At 36.8% G+C, this 25,470-nt stretch overlaps 1 protein-coding gene across 5 annotated transcripts in view; it reads left to right on the plus strand.

The window, feature by feature from the left end:
• Positions 1–25,470, plus strand: part of USP34 (ubiquitin specific peptidase 34) — a 231,082-nt gene that overhangs the window by 99,490 nt on the left and 106,122 nt on the right. For all 5 annotated transcript variants that reach the window (XM_060026527.1, XM_060026530.1, XM_060026531.1 and 2 more), the window contains 7 exons: positions 15–145; positions 439–1,049; positions 3,200–3,414; positions 6,907–7,022; positions 7,115–7,242; positions 16,913–17,002; positions 19,703–19,798. In XM_060026527.1, the coding sequence (XP_059882510.1) occupies positions 15–145; positions 439–1,049; positions 3,200–3,414; positions 6,907–7,022; positions 7,115–7,242; positions 16,913–17,002; positions 19,703–19,798 (1,387 nt within the window). The remainder of the gene's footprint in view (positions 1–14; positions 146–438; positions 1,050–3,199; positions 3,415–6,906; positions 7,023–7,114; positions 7,243–16,912; positions 17,003–19,702; positions 19,799–25,470) is intronic.

Raw genomic sequence — 25,470 nt, forward strand, 5'->3', positions numbered from 1 at the left:
TCATTTTAATATAGGGTCACCTGCAGCCAGTCCTCAAAGCAGTGATAACAGCGATACCCATCAAAGTGGAGGCAGTGACATTGAAATGGATGAGCAACTTATTAATAGAACCAAACATGTGCAGCAGCGACTTTCAGATACAGAGGTATGAAAATACTTTTTCCTCCCGCTTTAAAGAGATTTTTTGATTTTTGGGTTTGTGCCATGTTTATCCTTCGAACTGGGAATATAAACATGATGCCAGTTGAGGCCTTTCCTATCTTTTAAGTATCATTGAGGTTCTTTACTTTTCTTTGAGTTTTTAATTCCATTTTGTATTGTTCAATGAAATTTGTCAGGACTGTGGCAGCCTTTTAAAAAAGTACAGTGTGTTAATGTCATTTACTTTTTTCTTACTGGTTTAAATATTTATTTAAGTCTCTTTGTTTCTAAATATAGGAATCCATGCAGGGAAGTTCTGATGAAACTGCCAACAGTGGTGAAGATGGAAGCAGTGGTCCTGGTAGCAGTAGTGGACATAGTGATGGATCTAGCAATGAGGTGAATTCTAGCCATGCAAGCCAGTCAGCAGGGAGCCCTGGCAGTGAGGTACAGTCAGAAGACATTGCAGATATTGAAGCCCTTAAAGAAGAAGATGAAGATGACGATCATGGTCATAATCCTTCTAAAAGCAGTTGTGGTACAGATCATCGGAACAGGAAATTAGAAAGTCAAGCAGGCATTTGCTTAGGGGATTCCCAAGGTCCATCAGAAAGAAGTGGGACAAGCAATGGAACAGGAAAGGACCTGGTTTTTAACACTGAGTCAGTGCCATCAGTAGATAATCGAATACGAATGCTAGATGCCTGTTCACACTCTGAAGACCCAGAACATGATATTTCAGGGGAAATGAATGCTGCTCATATAGCACAAGCATCTCAGGAATCTTGTATTACACGCACTGGGGACTTTCTTGGGGAGACTATTGGGAATGAATTATTTAATTGTCGGCAGTTTATTGGTCCACAGCATCACCACCACCACCACCACCATCATCACCACCACGATGGGTAAGTCTACCTAAAAATAAAACAGCTTACATTTCCTTTAGGGAGTTAATTATAGCCTATATTTATTCAATTGTGATATATTCTAGATCAGTGCTGTCCAATAGGAATATAATGTAAGCTAAAAATGCATGCCATAAGTATGTAATTTTAAATTTTCATAATTAATTTATTTTTGGCCATGCCCTGCAGTTTGTGGGATCTTAGTTCCCCAACCTGAGATCGAACCCATGCCCCACTGCAGTGGAGACATGGAGTCTTAACCACTGGATCGCCAAGGAAAGTCCCAATTTTTAATTTTCTAATGGGCACATTTTAAAAAGCAAGATGAAACAGAGAAGATTAATTTTAATTATAAATTTTATTTAAAGCAGTAGTATCCAAAATATCATATATCCACATGTAATCCGTGTAAAATTTTTAATAAAAATTTTTTTGTACTAGGTCTTCAATAATCTGTGTATATTTAATACTCCTAACATCTTCATTTAGACCAGCCATTTTTTACATGTGCAGTGACCACAGGTGGCTAGTGGCTGTTGTATTGGACAACACAGATCTAGATCTTCAACTCCTTGTAATAATTGCCTAATAGTAGATAGTAAATTGCTTGTGGAAACTTCCATTAAAGTGTGATCACGAAAAGGGAAATTTTATGCACATTCTAATTTTAGGATATTAGTAAGGATAAAGCCTCAGCATAAAGCTTTTTGATTATCTGTGAAATATACCTATGGTGTTTAATAGTAAGTGATTCTGTCATTTACTAGTGTTACAGTATTGGGCAAGGTACTCAGTTGTTCTTACTATCATTTTCTCATCTATAAAATAGAAACAATAGTACCTATCTCATGGGCTTATTGTGAGCATTTCATGGGCTGATATGATTGGCACATAATAAGAACTTAATAAATATTAGCTGCTATTTATTATTACTATCATTGCAAGTAGTAATATTTGAGTTAATGATGAAATAGGGATATGTAGTTTATCAGGATTTATCTTAAACCTGACTATTTGCCGGGCCTTTCAGAATTTAATATGGTTGTTTGGGAGAACTACACATCCATACATATTCCTACTTTATTTCCTTTGCCTTTTTCTTCTTATCATTAACCCATATGAGTTTACAGTAATGTTTCTTAGTCTTGGCAGTATTGATGTTTTGGGCCAGGTAATTCTGTGTTTTGGATTTACAGCAATGTGAATGCTGCCCTCTGCATTGTAGGATGGATGTTTAGCAGCATCCCTAGCCTCTAGGCCTACATACTAGAGGAATATCCCAAGTTGTGATAACCAAAAATTGTCTCTAGACATTGCCAGATGTCCCCTTGGCCTTCTGTTTGAGAACCACTGGTTTATGGTCTGACATTACAGAAATGCACATTCAGAGTTCTCCCCAGGACATACTGGAGACAAAGCAATTAGTTCATAAAACTGAGGAGGGTAATATGTTCAGTTTGGTACATTGTAAATCTCTTATAGTGTTCACGCCAACCCTCTACCTGAAAAGACCTAATGATTTATTTTTTTATGTTAGCCATTTCCATATTCTCTGTGTATGGGTACCATTTGTGAGTCTAAATCAATCCTGAACTTTTCTTCTTCGTGTTATTTTTATCATTTTGTCTCTACATCCTTAGAGCACCCCGTATGGTATGTTTTAGAAGGGAGGGCTTAATAGGTGTTTATTGAGTTAAAAGTTGCTCAGTTAATACTAACCACATCTAGATTGCAGCTGTAAATTGAAATTTTTTTCCTTATCTGATTTGATTCTGCAGTTGGATGAACAAATGTAAATAAATTTTAAGGTTTCACTTTAAGATTTGAGTTTATAAAAAAATTATCTAACAGTTAAGTTTACTGATTTTGTTTTTCCTAAAATTATTCTCTTTGAAGTTGTTTTAGTGAAGTGTGCTGATGAGCCAGATAATATGTAGGTATATATTGTATAATTAATATATAGTGCAGACTTTGTGGGCTTTTTATTTTTTGTAAAGCTGTCAATATTCCATATTGTTAACAAACAAATGTAGCTTTATTCTTGAGTGGGTTGTAACTTGTGCCAAATGTTTTGAGAGATATTTTTTTGTGATTCACAATGTGTGTTCAAATTTGTAATTGCTGACTTTGTACTCCTCTCTGTGTTACAGTCATATGGTTGATGATATGCTAAGTGCAGATGATGTCAGTTGCAGCAGCTCCCAGGTCAGTGCAAAATCAGAAAAAAATATGGCTGATTTTGATGGTGAAGAATCTGGGTGTGAAGAGGAGCTAGTTCAGATTAATTCACATGCAGAGCTAACATCTCATCTCCAACAACATCTTCCCAATTTAGCATCTATTTACCATGAACATCTTAGTCAAGGTAAGGTTCTGTAGTAAGTAAAATATATTCCTTTATTTAAAATAGGAATAATTTATATAACACATTGTTAAAAGGAATCAACAGTCAATGTTTTGTTACTTCAGTGTTTTTGCCAAGTAATTTTCATATTATAGTTTTTTTCCCCAAGGAAATGAAATTATTATGAATACTCCATCATGAATATGAAGGCTGCAGTTCCATCAAGAGATATTTAACAAGGAAAAGAAATAAAAAATAATATGTATAAAAATTATAGCTTTGTATTTGAGAAAATATATGGCTGCATTAGATTTTATATTCAGGAATTTTAGGACTTAAAAGTAGGAGATTACACAGAATCACATGTTGTATGATTCCATTTATATAAAAGGACTAAGATAGGCAAATCTGTAGAGATAGAAAGTATAGATTAGTGGTTCCCTGTGGCTAGTGAGGATTGGGAGAAATAAGAGGAGGGGTGACTGCTAAAGGGTGAGGTGTTTCTTTCATCTGGGGTGATGAAAATGTTCAAAAAACGATGGTTCTAATCACTCTAAATCAGTCTTAAAAAGATGATAGGACATGACCAAACTCTAAAGAATAGAGGTTAGAAGAGGTTAAAGAATAGGAGGAGATAAAGGAGGAAAGGGAGAAAAATTAAGAGGGAAAACAGTTCTAGAATTGGCAATTTAAAGGTCCATATCCAGCCTCTTGCTTAGTTACATACCATCAGCACTTAGTAGCCTAGGACATGGGTTTTGGGATGCCAGTAAATTATAAACTAAGTAAACCAGATAGATTAGGTTTATGCTTTTAAAGCCACGATCAGACTTGGAGATGCAATTTGTGGATCTTGGCAACAACTTTCTGATTTCAACTGTTACTTGCGTATAATCTAGATAAGGTTATTTTGACTTTTTTTTTTTCCTTTTTTTTGGCCGTGCTGCGTGGCTCGCGGGATCTCAGTTCCCCGACCAGGCACCGAACCCAGGCCCTCAGCAGTGAGAACGCGGAGACCTAGCCACTGGACTGCCAGGGAATTCCCTGTTTTGACATTTTTGTTATTGTGGTTGTTGAGAAATGAATGGGTTAAGATTGAGGTCAATTTAATTTTATACCATATTTATTAAATTTTCACCATTCTTCTATTCTTAACCTGTTTTCCTTTTATTCAGTATTGTACATGTTTTTTTTACTATATGAAGTTAGAAATTGAGCAAAATATTAGATGTATTATTGGTCTCCAAATCTACCTTGTATTACTGTGTATTTAATACTATAGAGAACTCTTCCAACACAGTAAGACAAACAATACAATTTAAAAATGGGCAACAGGTATGAATAAATTTAGTTACTTCATAAATGAAGATATAAAAATGGTCAGTAAATACATGAAAAGATGTTCAATATCTACAGTCATCTGGGAAATTCAAATTAAAACTACAACTGGATATTTCTACTCATTTCGGATGGGTAAAAAATTAAGGACTTAATGATATCAAATGACGCTAAGGATGCAGAGCAACTACAACTCTCATACATTGCTGTGAAGGAGCTTAAAATAGTACAGGCAGTTTAGAGTACTGTTTTAGCAGTTTCTTTTAAAGTTAAACTTGTACTTACCGTATGACCCAGCAATTCCTATTCTAGGTATTTACCCAAGAGAAATGAAAACATACGTCCACAAAAAGATTTGTACCTGAATGTTCATAACTGCTTCATTTATGAACCTCAGCTGGAATTAACTGGTAGATAAACAAATTGTTGTATATTCACACTGGAATAAAAAGGAAGGAGCTACTGATACGTTCAACACCATGACTGAATATCAAAAAACATTCTAAGCAAATGAAGCTAGACAGAAGAATACATACTGTATATCATTTATATGCACTTCTAAAATTTCCTAAAGTAATTTATAATGATTGACATCTACTCAGTGATTGGTGGTGGGGATTGATTGTAAAGGGACACAAGAGAACTTTTTGGGGTGATAGAAATGTTCCGGATCTTATGTATTTATATTGTATTTTAATAAAATTAATTTTAAAAAGTAAATACCAAAACAAATAAACCAAACAAACCCCAAACTTAAAAAGTCAAGCTACAAACTGGGAGAAATATTTGCAAATCATATATCTAATAAAGGGCTTGTATCCAGACCATATAAGAACTTTTACAACTCAGTAGTAAGACAACTTAATTAAAAATTGGGAATTGATTTATTTCACCAAAGAAGGTACACAAATGGCTAATAAGCACATGAAAAAATGCTTAGTATCATTAGTCATTAGGCAAATTAAAATTAAAGACCAGAATGATATTCTACTGCATATCTATTAGAATGGCTAAAATTAAAAAGAGCGACCATACCTATGTGTTGAAAAACAGTATGGCAGTTTCTTCAAATTTTAAACATACGTGTTTACCTTATGACCCAACAGTTCCACTTCTAAGTATTTACCCTAAAGAAAAGAAAGTGTATGTCTATACAAAGACTGGTTATATCAGTGTTATGGCAGCATTATTCATATTAGACAAAAACTGGCAACTATCCAAACTTTCAGTAATTGGTAGATATATAAACAATTTTTTCATATAATGGAATATTATTCTGTTTATTATTATTCTATTTAAAAGAAACACACTACTGATAGATGCTTCAACATGGATGAACCTCAGACATTTTGCTAAGTGAACAAAGTCAGACATGACTATACATACATATTGTATGATTCCATTTATATGAAATTTCTAGAAAAGGCTAATTTATGGGGATGGAAGAACAGACTAGGGCTCGGGAATGGGATCAGGGATTAAATGTAATTAAGTATGAGGGAATGCTTTAGGGTGGTGAAAGTGTTCTAAAACAGAATTATGGTGAAGGTTGCATAGTTCTCATTTTAATGAAATCAATGTACATGTACAGTTTAAGAGGGAAATTTCATGGTAAAGCTGTTAAAGACAATGAAGCATTTTTGCTTAATATAACAGAGCTAGGGAGAGTTCATAGTCTGGCACTCAAAGTCTGAATTATTATAATAGACGCTTTGAATTTAATTGAATGTTTTGAGTAAATCATCTCAATTAAAAAAATCTTTAGGTATAAGACACTTTACAGAAGGTCATTTAGAGGAACGTCCCTTGGCTATATAGTTAATTCAGTTAAATTTTCTTCTTAATGTTTAATTTGGGTTTCAAATATTTATATATAGTTCTCTTGACATGTGGAAAACATTAATCATACTTATTAGTAATAGTGAGGAGGCTATGAAATAGTGGAGAGGCTATGAAAACTTTTCTTATTTTACTTTAGTAGTATCAAACTCTAAACAGTACTATTCTGTCTCATTCATAAAGCAACTGTGTTAATCTTGTTTTTATCTTGTGATGTAAGAAGAGATTTATTGTTATACTTCACTTTGAATTTGTTAACTTTATGAATGCTGTAGTTCACTTTACAATTTCAGTCAACTGCATTGCTCTATAGTGTGTTATATTTTGCCCCTTCAGGACCTACAGTTCATAAACATCAATTCAGCAGTAATGCTGTAACAGACATTAATTTGGATAACGTTTGCAAGAAAGGAAACACTTTGTTGTGGGATATAGTCCAAGATGATGATGCAGTAAGTTATTTAATAAACCCAAAAGACTACAAAATTACAGCAAAATGCATTCAGTATAAACAGTAACTTTATGTATATACATTTTTTTGTAGGTTAATCTTTCTGAAGGATTAATAAATGAAGCAGAGAAACTTCTCTGTTCCTTAGTATGTTGGTTTACGGATAGACAGATTCGAATGAGATTCATTGAAGGTTGCCTTGAAAATTTAGGAAACAACAGGTAAATAGGAATTTAAAATTTTTTATGCAGTAATCATATTCATAATCAATATTCTTATTGACCTAGATATGGTGGGTTCATAGCATTTAATGTACTGTTATCAACCTATTTTTTTTTAGTAATTGTGGTTTTTATATTAGTTCTAAACTGTTTTCCCCCACAGGGTTTATATGTTATCACAGTCTTGCTTTTTTCAGCACTTTTCGGCACTCTTGATTAGATCACCTCCAACAGAGACAAAGGAATACTGTCTTATTGATTCTGGGAACATGGTGGTGATTACTCTATTTTCAGATTACAGTTTAAATGTTCTTGAACTGTTATATATAAAGAAAGCTAAATAAGATAAGTGAAGTTAAACTTAAGCTGAAATATAAACATTTTGATAATGGCATTGTTCTTCCATCTGGGTGGATCTTTTGACTTCTGTAGTGCACAAAGAATTAGGTTAGTTGTGTTTTTTTCCTAGTTTGAATTCTGCTGTATATTTATATACTTCTTATTGGGGCTCAAATAATTACCACAAGTTTCTTCATTTTCAGTTCTGTTCTGTTGATACAGTCTCCAGTTTCCCTTATACTGCTCTGATAATATTGTTCCATTCTCTGATGTGGTGAATTCAGTTATTAATTGAATATATATATATTTTAATTTATTTTTTTGTTTATGATTTTTGGCTGTGTTGGGTCTTTGTTGCTGCGTGTGGGCTTTCTCTAGTTGCGGCGAGCGGGGGCTACTCTTTGTTGCGGTGCATGGGCTTCTCATTGTGGTGGCTTCTCTTGTTGCAGAGCATGGGCTCTGTAGTGCGTGGGCTTCAGTAGATGCGGTGCGTGGGCTCAGTAGTTGTGGCTCGTGAGCTCTAGAGCGAAGGGCTCAGTAGTTGTGGCGCACAGGCTTAGTTGCTCCGCGGCATGTGGGATCTTCCCGGACCAGGGCTCCAACCCATGTCTCCTGCACTGGCAGGCGGATTCTTAACCAATGTGCCACCAGGGAAGCCCCTAATTGAATATATTACATTAATATTTTCAGCTTACCTCTGCCAAGGCTCAATATAAATGTCTAATTTTATTGAATATTTAACTGCTTCAAAAAATTTTTTTACCTAATTGAATTAGAAAAAGTATCTGCAATATTTAATTTTCTTCTTTTGATCTTTAAAGGGCTATAATTGGTACAATCACAATAGAAAAATTGCTTATTCATGCAGGTATAAGAAACTACTAATAGACCCCTGTTAGTTGGATCAGTTGCCTCATTTGGCATATATTCTTTAAAAAGAATGCTTTTAATGGGTGAATGATATTTCATCATTTACATAGGTATTATAGAAATTAGTTTTAAAATGTTTTGTCTTTTAAATATTTTTAAAAATATTTATTTATCATTTATTTATTGTGGCTGCTCTGAGTCTTAGTTGTTATGTGCGGGATCTTCATTACAGCACGTGAGATCTTTGTTGCGGCCTGCGGACTCTTAGTTGTGGCATGCAAACTTAGTTGAGACATGCATGCAGGATCTAGTTCCCCAACCAGGGATTGAACCTGGGCCCCCTACATTGGGAACGCGGAGTCTTACCCACTGGGCCACTAGGGAAGTCCCTAAAATGTTAATTGTCTTTTAAAAGTCTTTGTGAAGCTAATGAATACTTTTTTAAGTTGTATCAATTTTTATTCCCCAAAAGTGCATCTGCATATCCTGTGGCCCAGCAGTTGCACTGCTAAGTATGTGCCTTTTAATAATACATCCAGAAGGTCACCAAAAGACACATTCAAGAATGTTCATAAAAGCATTATTCAAAATAACTATTCTTTCTACTGCTATCTAAATGACAGAAAAAGAATAGGAAGGAAAATTAAATTGTGGACTGTTTGTTGAATGAAATAGTATATATATAGTAGTAACAATGAAAGAACTACAACTGCATGGAATAGTGTGGTTGAATCTCACAGACAAAATTTTGAGTGAAAGAAGCCAGATGTAAAAAAGTATATCTCTATTACTCTGTTTATACAGAGTTTAAAAACAGGGAAACTGGGACTTCCCTGGTGGCGCATTGGTTAAGAATCCGCCTGCCAATGCAGGGGACACGGGTTCAAGCCCTGGTCCGGAAGGATCCCACATGCCGCAGAGCAACTAAGCCTGTGCGCCACAACTGCTGAGCCTTGCTCTGTAGAGCCCATGAGCCACAACTCCTGAAGCCCGCACGCCTAGAGCCAGTGCTCCACTACAAGAGAAGCCACTGCAGTGAGAAGCCCATGCACTGCAATAAAGAGTAGCAGCAACAAAGATGCAATGCAGCCATAAATGAATAAATTAAAAAAGAAAATCAGGAAAACTATTGTATTTAATAGGATAATGGTTACTCTTGGGTTGTTAGTGAGTGGAAAGCATATCCCAAGGCTTCTGGGATGCTGGTAATGATTTCTTTCTTGATGTTGGTGCATGTTACACAGGTATGTTCACCTCCTGATATTTTGAACTGTCACTTAGGTTTATATGTGTTTTTTCATGTATGTTACTTCAATAAAAAGGAAAAAAGCTATGTGAAAGATGAAATATCATGTAGCCTTTAAGAGTCAAATGTTTTCAAAGATTATATAATGATATGGGCGTATACTCATAGGCCCGTTTGTTAAAAAGATTGCAAGCAATATGTGAGACTGTAGAATGGTTATTTCTGGGAGGATTCAGTTAATTTTTTCTTCTTTATGGTTTTCTATTTTCTAATTTTTCCATAATGAGCATATATTTTTCTAAGTAGTGTAGCTTAAAAGAGACGAGAGGGGGCTTCCCTGGTGGCGCAGTGGTTGAGAGTCTGCCTGCCGATGCAGGGGACGCGGGTTCGTACCCCAGTCCGGGAAGATCCCACATGCCGCGGAGCGGCTGGGCCCGTGAGCCATGGCCGCTGAGCCTGCGCGTCCTGAGCCTGTGCTCCGCAACGGGAGAGGCCACAACAGTGAGAGGCCCGCGTACCGCAAAAAAAAAAAAAAAAAAAAAGAGTAAAAGAGACAAAAGGAAAATTCTGTGTATAAAATGGAAAATCATCATTTTGGATTTTTTTAAGCTTTAATTTGTTCACTCCCAAATCACTTGAAGTTGAAGCATTTTTCATTTGTTGGAGGCAGTCCTGTACCTAATCATAGTTACTTAATGGTTTATTGATATATAGTAAACATAACTATTATATTGATGTTAATTTTGGCCTCAAAATTTACTCAGACGGTTGCTGTGTGTATTATGCTAGGCCTCTTATTAATTGGTCATATATGCCAGTACTTAGAGCATAGTGGCATTTTTTAGCCTGTGACATATGCAACACATCCAGTGTATACCAGCTGAACTTACTGAAGTTATCATGCAAACTGAAAAATAATTAATTTTTTTAAACATTATTAGTTCCAGTTTCCTGATAAACTAGTGTTTTTTTTAACATCTTTATTGGCGTATAATTGCTTTACAATGTTGTTTTAGTTTCTGCTGTATAACAAAATGAATCAGCTATTTTTATACTTTTATCCCCGTATCCCTTCCCTCTTGCACCTCCCTCCCACTCTCCCTATCCCACCCCTCTAGGCCGTCACAAAGCACCAAGCTGATCTCCCTGTGCTATGCAGCTGCTTCCCACTAGCTATTTTACAATTAAACCAGTGGGTTTTAATGGGGGTGATTTTTTTTCTCCCTAGGTAGTATCAGTATCTGGAGATATTTTTGGTTGTCACATTAATGAGTGGAATTGGAGATGTTACTTTGGGCTAGGGATGCTACTAAACATCCCTCAATGCAGAGGACAGCTTTTCACAACAGAATTGTGTGAAGTGTCAGTATTGATATCAGAGTTTGAGAAATCCTATTCTGAACACAAGAATCCTTTCTCCAAGGATTCCTCTCCCCCTGAGTTTGCCATCACAGTAGGAAAGGAATGTTGCACAAGGGTGTTAATATTAATAGGAAAGCTCTTCCTTATGTTGAAATAAATGGGCCACTGAAATCTTAACTCATTTACCATTTTCCTGACATTTGACCGAAAAAACCGCACAGATGTCTGCTTCTTGATGATGTCAATTTTTTATGTAGTTTACACAGGTTTTATGTTTCTTTTTATTTTCTCTATGTTGACTTTTCTTTTTTTTTTTTTTTGCGGTACGCGGGCCTCTCACTGTTGTGGCCTCTCCCGTTGCGGAGCACAGGCTCCGGACACGCAGGCTCAACGGCCATGGCTCACAGGCCCAGCCACTCCGCGGCATGTGGGATCCTCCAGGACCGGGGCACGAACCCGCGTCCCCTGCATCGGCAGGTGGACTCTCAACCACTGCGCCACCAGGGAAGCCCCCTCTATGTTGACTTTTTAATTTTCCTTCTAGTTCCTCACTTTCCATGGTTTATAGACCTGTCACCAATTTTTGTTTGTTTTTGCTGTTCTATGGTCTTATTACAGTTTATTTCACAAAATGAACTTAGCTTTCTTTTGAACAGTAATATAGGCTCATTACTTCTTGGGAAGCATAGAGATCTGAAAAAGGAAAAGTCTCCCATAAATCACCCATAATTCTGCCATTTATACGGAACCCACTGTTAACACTTTAAAACACTTTAAACATGCAGCATGTGACTTATGCACATTTAGCCTTAGGCAGATTGTTTTATAAGGCATATAACATTTCAGCAGTGCAGGAGGTTTAAAGTTACACACGGAAACACATAGTAGACTGGTTTGCAGAATGTTGTCATAAAGTGAGAGCATGAGGTAGACAGTAGCTCCCACAATGAAAAATCCATTACTCTTCAGCTTGGTATTTGTTACTTTGGGTGAGTGAGATAAGGCTGCTGTCTAGTGAGTAGGGCGGAAGTAGGAGTTGGGTTGTAATCAGCCCCTTTGGTGTTTTATGTTTACTAGAAGGCAGGTAGCTTCACATGCAGGTTCACATCCTGGGCTAGGTACCTCCTGAAATTCTGTGGCTTCTTGAGAATTGATTTGAGACTCTGTCTGGGAACCTATCCAGTGTGCTATTTTTTTGCCATTCTTTATGCAGTAGGTAGTTTAACCCACGTGTGAAATTTTTTGCCTTTGAATACAAAAGTAAAAATGGTCACGAGTCAGGGATTCTGTTTACATAAATAAAGGTTCATATAATTAAGAAATGCATGGTACTATGTACCTTTTTTTGGTTTTGTTTTCTCTCTGTAAAGACTATATTATATACAGCATTTTTTGTCAACTCTTGGTATATACTATAGTTTAAAATGACTGAGGGACTTCCCTTGTGGTCCAGTGGCTAAGACTCCATGCTCCCAATGCAGGGGGCCTGGGTTCGATCCCTGGTCAGGGAACTAGATCCCACATGCCGCAACTAAGAGTTTGCCTGCTGCAGCTAAAAGATCTGGCATGCTGCAACTAAAAAGATCCTGCACGCAGCAACAAAGATCCTGTGTGCCACAACTAAAACCTGACGCAGCCAAATAAGTAAATATTTTAAGATTAATTAATTAGTTGACAGCATTTTGTAGAACACACCAGTCTTCTTCAAATATGGAGTGTAGGATTAGGAAAAAATCGTCCAAATGTAACTTTAACTGTGAAGACTACTACCAAATGTGTTCATTCTACTAAAGCAATATAAAGTTACATTGGTAATTCTTAGAGTCACATCACACTATTGTATAGTAATAAGCTTCAGCAAAGGTTGCAACAAAACCTTTGTATCAAGCAAAGGGCAGTCTAAGGTAGTAATAGCATTTTTCTTGAGTCTAAAATTAGTGTAGTGATCCCTTTGTATCTTTGGGGGATTGGTTCCAGGATCCCCCTGCAGATACCAAAATCTTCAGGTGCTCAAGTCCTTTATATAAAATAGAGTAGGACAGTTAGCTCTGTATCCACGGATGAGGAACCTGCATATGGGCTGACTGTATCTTGTTACTCTGGACCATTGAACCTTTTCATCTTAAACATATTGTTGCCTAGGGTTGTGTGGTTTGGTATTTGAAATTTTCACTCTTGGAAGAATTTGTGAATGTAAGTTTGAATATAACAGTAATTTTGATGTTTTTCATAAGCATATCAGCAGTCAAAACTATTTGGGCAAAAAAGTTGATAAGTCAGGGTGTAGTATCTCATAGTTGTTGTTGGAGAAGTGCTATGACATTATTTCTTTTATTTTAAAAAAATTAAATTTTTTATTGGGTGTAGTTGATTTACAGTGTTGTGTTAGTTTCTGCTGTACAGCATGATATAATTTTACTTGGAATAAGTTGGTATATGTGATCTTGTGAAGTTTCCTTTAATATTGGAATATAAATTATTATAGTCAGCAAACAAATACATGATCTTACTCTGTTTGTAAATATTTTACTAATTTTCATTCTGTAATCAGTACTTTATATCATTTTTCCTTTCAAATTTATGAGTTTAAATAAAGTGTTCCAGAGTTTCAGGATCACTTTGATTCTGGATTTGGTCATTTCTTATATTCTTAAATTTATGGCACTTAAAATATGTCTCTTCACCGTTCTTTGAAATCTTTTTTTTTTTTTGCGGTACACGGGCCTGTCACTGTTGTGGCCTCTCCCGTTGCGGAGCACAGGCTCCGGACACGCAGGCCCAGCGGCCATGGCTCACAGGCCCAACCGCTTCGCGGCATGTGGGATCTTCCTGGACTGGGGCACGAACCCATGTCCCCTGCATCGGCAGGCGGACTCTCAACCACTGCGCCACCAGGGAAGCCCCTGAAATCTTTTTTTGAGGAGAAAAATTTGGAGTTTTTCTGAATCTTTGGAAAAACTTAAAAAAACTGTTTTAGTCACGTAAGATGTAATTATTAATAATTCAGTGTTTTTATTATAAATTATGGAGAAAAGCATTCCCCTTAGGTAGTAGAGGTAAGACGAGTCCCATTTCTACAATCCTATTTTGGATTCTTTTACATGAACCACATCATTATTCACTCAACTCAACCAATACCTGCTCAATGCCTGGCATCCTAATCTCTAATGTCAAGCATCATGTGCTTGCTTCTACATTACATTTTATAAAATGAAAACATGTTTATTGTAGAAAATTTGGAAAGTAAATTTAAACAGTCTAGACTCTTAACACCATTGACTGCAAAAGAGGTAATAAGATTTTCAGAAAATATACAACTGCTGCACACTATAAGACTTGCTTTAGTGAGATATGGTATCTCTAGTCTTTGTTTCTTTGTATTTTAAAAGTATTGTTGAAATTACACTAGGTAAACAATTTTGGAATTTGCTTTTGTGATTTTAGGTGAAATTTTTCTGTCCTTTGTGATATCTCATTGATTTTATGCTTTTAAAGTCAAATTAATATATATATATACTCATTCCAGTTTTTTATGTCTTAATTTTTAGGAAAAACTCTGCTAATGTTTCTGAAACTTTGACAAAGGAGTTTAGATAAATAATCTAAAATTGAAATTGATTTCCCCTGATCTATCTTGGTCTATCTTCCCAAGCACCACTTCTGTGCGACTTGTTGAAAAATATTAAATATTTTAATATTTAAAAGTATACTAAAAATTTAAATGTTTTTGAATATTTAAAGAATATTTACTTTGCAGTTACTGGATATCAGGCATTTACTGTCTTCGTTGCTTCACTATATACTTATTATTATCATTGGCCACAGTGTGCAGCGTGTGGAACTTCTCCCACCAGGATCAAACCCGTGCCCCCTGAAGTGGAAGCACGGAGTGTTAACCACTGGACCACAGGGGAAGTCCACTATATACTCTTTAATCTATACTAATGTTGTTTTGATCCTTTGACATACTTCTAACATGCTGTTTCTTTTATCTTCCAGTAGTATTTTTTCTGTCCTTTTCCTTCATAACTGTAATATAGCATTTTACACTGTTGGTCTTCCTCCTTCCTTGAAAATCTTGCCTTTAAGTTGTTTGCTGGTTTGTTATTTAAGGAAATATATACTCAGCATGCACCATATGCAGGGATTTTTAGTGAATAAGACACTCTTCGCTCACATCAGGCACATTCTAGTGGTAGACATATTAAATAAAGGAATATTCATTACGTGATGATGACTGAAGGAAAATTGGGAAGGAGTCAAGAATAATAGAGGTTCGCAGAGCAATGGAAAGGTGATATTTAATATAGAGTTGTCAGGGTCATCCATTCTGTTGACAGTTGAGGAGACCTTAATAAAGTGAGGGAAGGAGTCCTTCAGGTAGCTATTTAGGTAAAGCGCATTCCACGCAGAGGCAATAGAAAAGCCCTGAGGCGGGAATGTGCTCGTGTGTTTTGAAGGAATAGCAAAAAGGGAGATGGGGGGCCTTCCCTGGTGGCGCAGTGGTTGAGAGTCCGCTTGCCAATGCAAGGGACATGGGTTCGTGCTTCGGTCTGGGAAGATCCCACATGCCGCGGAGCGACTGGGCCCGTGAGCCATGGCCGCTGAGCCTGCGTGTCCGGAGCCTGTGCTCCGCAACGGGAGAGGCCACAACAGTGAGAGGCCCACATATCGCCAAAAAAAAAAGGAAGATGGGAAGGAAAATAGGTTAGACGGATAGAAGGAATGGGGACAGATCAGACAAGGCTTTGTAGTCAAATTTAAGTACTTTGGATTTTATTCAGAAACAAAGTTTTGTAGTTTCTCCTACTCAGCATTCGCCACTGTTTTCCTCCCACTCAGAAGTGTAGTCCTGTATTCGAATATACCTGGTACTCTTAAAAAGAGTAGGCATTTTTGAGGACTTATTTGTAATCCATACTTGTGGGTAGGGTGCCAACTTTTTCTCTTTGTAAAAATTCTTTCATGAAGCAATATTGGCTCCTAAGCTTAAAAATAAAAGAAATTCAGTAACTTTATTAGAGTGTGTCCTGCTTCTTTCAAGGCTCATGCAGGCAACCTTCTTGCCTACTAGGACTTCTGGGATTTGCATGTCAATATGTTCCCTGTACCCCCTTTTCTTCCAGAAGATAGACATGCTCAGATCTTCTTGAGGTTTTAGAATGATTTCCTATTGCCTTTTGGCCCTTTTATACTTGAGGTATGTGGTGTGCTTCTATTATTAGCATGCTCATAACGCAGTGATTCTCAATTTAGATGGAGATGATATTAAGTGAGAATTAGGGAGAAAGTGATAATTTATATAGTTTGAAAAATGTTCTCTACATTTATTGTTTGTAGTCCACAAACCAGCAGTTGAGTATCACTTGTGAGCTTGTTAGAAATGCAATCCCGACCTACTGAATCAGAATTTGCATTTTTAAAAAATCCCCCCAGCTGGATCAAGTGCACACTAAACTTTGAGAAGCCCTGCTCTAGATAATTTGCCCAAGCTGCTGCTTCCTGTTTTCCTTGATTAAATCCTCAGAAGCACCTATGACTCGTTAAAGAATACTGTCATTAAAAAAATTTATATTTAAATGCCCTTCACTTGCTTTTATACTCAGATATTTATATGGTGTATTTTACTTTAAAAGTCTTGGATTGGTTTTTTAAAACTTGGATTTCTTGCCCCAGTGTATAATAAGTTAATACTTAAGGAAAAAATTTTGTGTTTGCATAGAAATGTATGTGAAGTTCATTAACTCTTTTTGCATTTAAGATTTTAAATAGCTGAATTTCTGTTAAGATCTAGAATTGTTGATACTATTTAAAATTATTTTATTCTATAAATACCTGTTTTTGCTGTTTCAGATCAGTAGTAATTTCACTTCGTCTTCTTCCAAAACTGTTTGGTACTTTTCAGCAGTTTGGGAGCAGTTATGATACACATTGGATTACAATGTAAGTAAATAAAAGAAACAGAAGTATTCATTTTAAAGATTTTTTTCCCAGTCATAATTATCAAACAAGGTTTTGAGTAACTTACTAGCTTTTATTCTGCACCAGGAAAATTTGAATTTTGTGTAATTCAAATGTTTGCTTAGATTTCTGAGTGCTGTCTCTGCCACTTAGCCCCATGGAGATTATGTATATCTCTGTCACCAGGAAGTCTGACCTTTGTACTCATTGTAGTTTGAGAAAAATATTGTAGCAAATAATGCGTTAATTTTAAGATAAAGATTTTTAGTGTATCTGACCATGGCAAAGGACTCCTGAAGAAGATCCACACATCAAACACTCTAAGGTGCCTTTAATTTTTCCCATTACTAGGAGTTGGTTCTAGACATTACATCACCTTAGGGATAATTTTGACACCACCCTATTACTCCTTTACATATATAGAGAACTTATGATTAATGTTAAAGAATTCTTTCAAGGATAGTACTTTGATGTGATATTGATCTAATGTTTAAGAATATTCTAGAGAAAGTTGGCTATCACACACACTTCATTAACCTCTAAGAATGTATTATTTGCTTTATTCAAAATAGACTTTTTGGAGAGATTTCAGAGACTTTAAATTTTAGGAAAAATTAGACCTGTTGAAGGATTTATTTGTGAGGTCAAGTAGGATGGAGTTTTATCTAATTCCTCCTCAAATCTAAGATTAGTTAGTAGGAATACTTGCTTTCAAACTGAATATGATTTTTAAAATTCTTAGAAGTCTGTACTATAGTTCTAAATAAGATGAAGTTAGTTCTTCTGAGTTATAGCCCTTGCTGGTTTTTTTCTTTTAATAGGGGATCTGTTTAACCTGAACCTCTATTACTGTTTTTTAAATTTTTTTGTTGTTGTTGTTGTTTTTGCGGTACGCGGGCCTCTCACTGTCGCGGCCTCTCCCGTTGCGGAGCACAGGCCCCGGACGTGCAGGCACAGCGGCCGTGGCTCACGGGCCTAGCTGCTCCGCGGCATGTGGGATCTTCCCAGACCGGGGCACGAACCCGTGTCCCCTGCATCGGCAGGTGGACTCTCAACCACTGCGCCACCAAGGAAGCCCTATTACTGTTTTTTAAGAATCATCTTAGAAAGTCTCTTTCTTTGGTTACTATTTCAGGGTGACCCTAGTGACAATTCTATTTGTGAGTGCAAGGAAGTTCTTTGAGATACTAAACAGAGGAGTAGAGGAAAGCATTTAGCATCCTTTAAGTACAAGAATACCATGAGTTTTATTTCATTGACTCTCTTCCCATGGTTTTTAAATGGCTGAATTACAAAATTCAGAAGTATTAAAGTGATTCACTTGTAGCTTACCTGGGCAAGTTGATATTATAGTCATGTGAGGAGGTTTGAATTAAGGAGTAACAAAAGATAACATTCTTATAGAAGTGCAAAGCTGCGAATATTCAGTTACTTATCAAGTATACCTGAACTTAAGTATATTGAGTTGAAACCCTTTTAGCTTGGTCCTTAAGTTAAATATAAATAAGCTCAGTTAATGCCAACATGAGACTGGTATCCTAAATCTTATCAAGTAGATCACTTAAAAGAACTGAGCTCTTATGATTAGTTGGCATCAATAACAACAAAAACTTCCACTTGGTGTGAACCTATTATGTGCAGTAACACTCAGCATTTGGTACATACTGTCTCTTAAACTCTTACGGCCCATATTTTAAAATTGGAAATTATCTCTGATCATCTTAGTAAATCTTCAGGTAACCAGCAAACAGACTGGCGAGTGATTGGCAATGCAAGAGTAACTTATTTGGAAAAGAAGGCTATAGCAAAAACATGATGTAAATTATATTTGAAGTTTTGGAATTTCAGTACTTCTACATGTTAGTAGTTATATTGCTAATAATTATTGTGTGAGAGAGATTATGTTAGTTATGGACCCTGCTATCTCTAATTGTATTTATCACTATTTCTTTTTTCTTCTATTGTTTCTAGTTTACTTTAATATGTGAATATTTATTTGATTAAAATAAGTTATTTTAAAAAATAAGCAGTTATTGACAGTAGAAAAAAACAAACTGATTGGTTCATTTAGTTTATATTATATGTGTTCTGTATGCCACGCACTGTGCTAAATAATGACCAAGGTACACAGTCCATCCTTAACATGGACTGTATTGTACTGTTTTTTAATATTAACTCATATTAGTCATTTATAATTAGCATTCTGCCAGACATTTTATCCCCTTCACAGAGATTGAGTATTTTGAGATTAAAACACAGTGGTGGGCTTCCCTGGTGGCGCAGTGGTTGAGAGTCCGCCTGCCGATGCAGGGGACATGGGTTCTTGCCCCGGTCCTGGAAGATCCCACATGCTGCGGAGCGGCTAGGCCCGTAAGCCATGGCCGCTGAGCCTGCGCGTCCGGAGCCTGTGCTCCGCAACGGGAGAGGCCGCAACAGTGAGAGGCCCGCCTACCGCAAAAAAAAAAAAAACAAAAACACGGTGGTGCTTTAACTTCATAAAAATTAAGGTGCACTGCTTTATATCTTTTCACAATTCAAATATAAACAGAACTTGTAAGTTTTTGATAATTGATAGATTTTGCTTTTGAAAATGTTTTACATAGAAGTTTTTTTCCTGTTCTAGAATAGATTTATTCTCTTACCCTGTGCCTCTAAAACTATTTCTTCTTTCAATTGTTCCAGGTGGGCAGAAAAAGAACTGAACATGATGAAGCTTTTCTTTGATAATTTGGTATACTATATTCAAGCTGTAAGAGAAGGAAGACAAAAACATGCACTGTAAGTATACCTTAGCTACGTAAGTTACATGTAAGTGTTGATTGTCTTTCCTGTGAAAGGTAATTTTCCAGTATTCCTACTCCTAGTCCTTTTCTTTCATATAATAAATAAATGTAATGAACATTTTAGTTATGAAATTTTTAAGAGAAAGTTTCTTTTTTGTTTTTTTTTTTTGTTTTTTTCTTGTGGTACGCGGGGCTCCGGACGTGCAGGCTTAGCAGCCATGGCTCACGGGCCCAGCTGCTTCGCGGCATGTGGGATCTTCCCAGACCGGGGCAAGAACCCGTGTCCCCTGCATCGTCAGGCGGACTCTCAACCACTGTGCTACCAGGGAAGCCCGAAAGTTTCTTTTTTAAGTTGAATTCTATAAGGTTATTTTTATAATTCTTAACCTTAGGAAAATGTAGGTTATATAACTTTGGGGGTTGATTAATCTTCACTGTTGAGTTCTGTTCATAAGTCAGTGTTTTCAGGAATCAAAAGTAAATGTTTTTTTCAGAAATCACCAGTATCCTTGTATTAATGTATTAGGGCATTGATTCTAAAACTTATAAATATTTACTTCTGAACAAGTATATTTATCATAGAGTTAATTTAAAACATTTTCTTTTATTATTATAATTGAATACTAGTATTAGAAAGTTTAAGACGTGTGAAAACGTTAAGAATTGTGATGTTATAGCTGGTTAATATTTCATCATTAAAATATCTGGATATATTGAAGTGAGTTTGGATAAGAATTGGTAGAAGTTGGGGTGTTAGTAGTATAGCTGTGTTTAAAGCTTCTTATAGGGAGATGCCTGCCTAGAAGGAAGCTTGGAGATTTCAGAAAGTTTTTGTTTGTAAGTCAGTTGGTGGAAACTAATGGTCAAGTCTAGGAAACCAGCTAAGTGTCTGTATCAGCATGTCAGTAAATAAGAGAAGTAGGCACAGTATTTATTGAGAAAATATCCGCATAGAAAACTTTCATGTAGATCAGAATTGATCAGATTGTAGAAGTGTTCAGAAAAGCCATAGGCCTTTGGGCTTCCCTGGTGGCGCAGTGGTTGAGAGTCCGCCTGCCGATGCAGGGGATACGGGTTCGTGCCCCGGGCCTGGAGGATCCCACATGCCGCGGAGCGGCTGGGCCCGTGAGCCATGGCCGTTGAGCCTGCGCGTCCGGAGCCTGGGCTCCACAACGGGAGAGGCCACAGCAGTGAGAGGCCCGCGTCCCGCAAAAAAAAAAAAAAGCCATAGGCCTTTAAAGCATACTTATTCACCTCCAAAAATGAAATCACATTTTCCCCCGACAAATCGGTTCTTTCTCCAGATTACTCTACCCTTCAGTGTACCACCCTCCTCCTAGTCACCTAAAACTTAGAGACTTGGGGCTCTTTTCATATACTTTTATTTCCAGACATGAATAATGATGTTAGTGGTGATAAAAATAGCCAGTATTTGTTGATGCTTACTATGTGCCAGATACCTTTTAAATATTATTAACTTCAAGATACACAACTTATTTGAAGTAGGAATTCTGATTTTAAAAATGAGGATGTATAAGCTATGAGGTAATAAATAATTTGCCCAAGGTCACAGTTATAAATTTTTATAAATTTATAGATTTTATAAGTAGTGGAGCTAGAATTTCTATAATTCATTTTATAAACACTCATTTTATTAATAGTCAAGCAGTCTGTTTTCTGTAATTCATATTCTTGAATGCCACATTATACTGTCATTAATCTCTAGTTATCTTAAGGCTAAAATATATCCCATGTTTTTTTTTCACAAGTTGACATTCCCACAAACACTGTTCCAGTTCTTTAACCAACATTTGGATCAGTTTTCTTCCCTCAGCCTCCCCCATGCTTGTTAATTCCTTATCCTTATTAAATGAGGAAGGCATTAATGATATTGGTAGAAAGCACATGGGCTTGAGAATCATACAGACCTGCATTTAGGTTATGAATCTATTGTTTTGATCTTATTTCAGTTACTTACCACTCTAATAAATCCCCATTATTTACCTCATGAGTTTTTTCCTGTTTTTATTTTTTTAATTAATTAATTTATTTTTGGCTGCGTTGGGTCTTCGTTGTTGTGCGCAGGCTTTCTCTAGTTGCAGTGAATGGGGGCTACTCTTCCTTGCGGTGTGCAGGCTTCTCATTGCGGTGTCTTCTCTTGTTGTGGAGGACGGGCTCTAGGTGCATGGGCTTCATTAGTTTTGGCACGTGGGCTCAGTAGTTGTGGCTCATGGGCTCCAGAGTGCAGGCTCAGTAGTTGTGGCGCACGGGCTTAGTTGCTCCGGGGCATGTGGGATCTTCCCAGACCAGGGCTCGAACCCGTGTCCCCTGCATTGGCAGGTGGATTCTTAACCACTGAGCCACCAGGGAAGCCCCCCTCATGAGTTTTTTTAAAGAATTAAATGCAATAATTTAGTAAGCTGTATCTGGCACATAGTAGGTTATGTATAAATTGTAGTTACTTGGCTAAAACAAACTATGGTATAAAATAAACAAGAAACTTGCCTCCTACCCCCATTTAGATTGTCTACTGCATAAAAAATAAATTCTACTTTATTCAGTCTAGTATTCTGGGCTCTCAAAAATCTAAACTCAACAACTTTTCCTGTTTTATTGTTCAGTGATTGTTTTAGACATTCTATTCTTCATGCCTGTCAAATTATTTCTGGTATGTTTCCTTAAATTTACTCTGTTCCACAGCTTGGCTTACAAAGTTACCTCTATACAAGATGCATTCTTTTTAAATCCTTTTAAAATTCTAAGTGTTCTTCAGAGTCTCTTCTTTAATTATTCTTCTTCAAGCAGTGATGAGGATTAAAGCCTTCTGATTCTGTATCTCCATACATTCTCTATAAAAACCTTAAGATCAACAAGGAACAGGAATAAAACCACACTGACCAGCATTATTAGGAGGCAGAATTCAAATTACATGTCAACAGAGAAATAAACACTTAAGTTGCAAAAAAGCTCCCACCAGAGTCACAGCCTGTGGGCTTGAAGAGCAGGGATGGGAACTTAAGAGAGGAGCATGGAAGACATAGATGAGTCATGCTCAAAAAGAGAAAGTCCAACATTCAGTGCCAAAAAATGTACACAGATCTGAGACTTGGTTGTTGACAGCATCGACAACAGGGAAGTTGCTCACTTTGTTAGTGAAGGCAGACAGGCAGAGCCTCACAGAAGCATTCCTTCTTTTTTTTTAATTTAAAGAAGCATTGTTTCTGTGGTGGAAAAAATGTGGTGCTCTTTGGAGATGAGTTTTATACTTTTCTAGGGTACACCAGAGTATCCTTCCAGTCCTCCAGTCTGCCTTGTTTCCTGATATTTTAGGAGAATAAAATCTTAGAACAGAGAGCTGTCCAGACTATTTTGTTATAATTCCCTTGATTCTTCAGGCTAAAAACAGAGTTGTACATTTGCTGCTCTTTGTTAAAGCATACTGATTTCATGAGTTTGTGGCACATTACTTTGCATTCGTTCTGTGGCGATTATAATAGTAGGCAAGTTCTAAGATTTTCACGTAGGACAAAAAGATTCTTGTGGCATTAAAGATAACATTTCATTTCATAAATGGACGTGTTACATATTTCTTGAATCCAGTTGCCGCTAGAGAAAATTCTGTGTTAACATTGAGACTATCAAGTGAAAGATTTTTTTTAAGGTGTCAGTTTGTCACTAAAGTTTCATGCCCGTGGGGAGATTATTTTTGTCCTATATTTTCTGTAATGTCAGGAGCCATGGACAAGCCCATGAGAGTTTATTAGTATTGATAACACTTTTGATTTGCATCCCAAGAAATTTCCTGGTTGGTGATTTCAGCAACCAATGGGATCCTGACAGAGCAGGCGGAGTCCTTTGAAGTGTGCAGCCAATGGTACTACTGTGGAAGCCGAAGAAGGGAGGACAAAGGGACTGGATCCATGCCTTCTAGGGTTATAGGTCCCTTACTCTGAGATGCAAGTATAGGGGAAGGAAGTATTCAGGAAATAAAGGCACTTTGTAAAGGACAAGAAGACATCATTCCCCTTTTATGTCTGTGAGCAACGTTCCCGATACTCAGGGCATATGATATATGATAGATCTCACGTTTGAACCTGTACTCCAAGGTCTCTGCTACAAAAATCTCTGTCCTTTTAGTAAAAGGATGAAAACTATTAAGAGCAGCCCTTGAATTTTATCTGAATAGTGTTCTAGTTTGTGAGTTCCACCCCCCACCCCCCACCCCCAGTTCCCAGCCACCTTGCCGTAAGTACTTTCATCTTCATGAAGGGCACTGCAACAGTGACGAAGCAAAAGTTCATCTTTTCCAACGTTAACATGAGACAGTAAAGAGAAGCAAAGATATATCCAGCAAACTCAACCTTTAGGAAGCCTTAACTTAAAACTTCAATGACGAATCTAGTGTAGTTTTTGAAACCAGCTAACTTTAGGAAGCTTTTAGAATTTTGCACTTAACTTAAAGATGTTAAGAAATTGATTTAAGAGGCTCTATGACTCTCTGCAAGTTGAGATATAGATCATGGCCCAGACTGGCTGCTGCCTTTTGTTGGCAAGGTAATTTGGGCAGTTCCTCCACAGCCAGCCTTTTGATTTGTAACATAGAGATAAGAACTCATGATTGATTTAGTCTCATTGATTGGGTACTCAGGTGCTTGTGGGAACTAGAATATTGTGATACCACAGTCACAGTTCAATATGCAGTTCATGGAGTTGCTAAAGGAATCCTAAAATGCAAACCTGATCATTACTACCTTTTTTTCCCCAACACCCTTCAGTGACTTCCTTATGTTCCCAGAACAGTATCAAACTCCTCTGACATTCATGCTGACCGTGATTTGGCCCCTGCTTACCTCTTTAGACCCATCTCCTACCCTTCTTCCACCACAGACCAACACTTGCTTCTTAAAATGCTGTTCCTATAAACTGAATTCCCAGAGAACCATGTGAAATCACCTACTTAACAAGCTTTCAGAGCAACTCTTAAATTATCCATTGAATTTTGTACACATGAATTACAATTACTTAGATTTGAAATAACATTCAGAAATGCTCATTTTGTATCCACTGTTTTATGAATTAGACTTATGGAAATGATATTTTATTAACATTTCTTGTTAAAGGAATATAGTATTATCCCTGGAGGGACAATGATAATGAAACATGCAATTTCTAGATGGAAATGTTTTTTATTAGCTATTCTAATTTATGTACATATTGCATAATTTTAAATTTATTTATTTATTTTATTTCTTTTTGGCTGTGTTGGGTCTTCGTTGCGGTGCGCAGGCTTCTAATTGTGGCGGCTTCTCTTGTTGCAGAGCCCAGGCTCTAAGCCCAAGGGCTTCAGTAGTTGTGGCTTGCGGGCTCTAAAGCGCAGGCTCAGTAGTTGTGGTGCATGGGCTTAGCTGCCCCACGGCATATGGGATCTTCCCGGACCAGGGATTGAACCTGTGTCCTCTGCGTTGGCAGGCGGATTCTTAACCACTGCGCCACCAGGGAAGCCCCATATTGCATAATTTTAAAATGACATTTCTTTTGTTCCACTGTTGAGTTCTTATCTACTTATCTAATTTGAAAGTATGTGTTCTAATAATTTGCAGATTTTTATAATATTAAATAACATAAATCTCACATGTAACATTTGGCTTTGTGGCCATTTTTTGTGTG

Source organism: Delphinus delphis, chromosome 12, assembly GCF_949987515.2.
Source record: "Delphinus delphis chromosome 12, mDelDel1.2, whole genome shotgun sequence".
Lineage (NCBI taxonomy): Eukaryota > Metazoa > Chordata > Mammalia > Artiodactyla > Delphinidae > Delphinus > Delphinus delphis.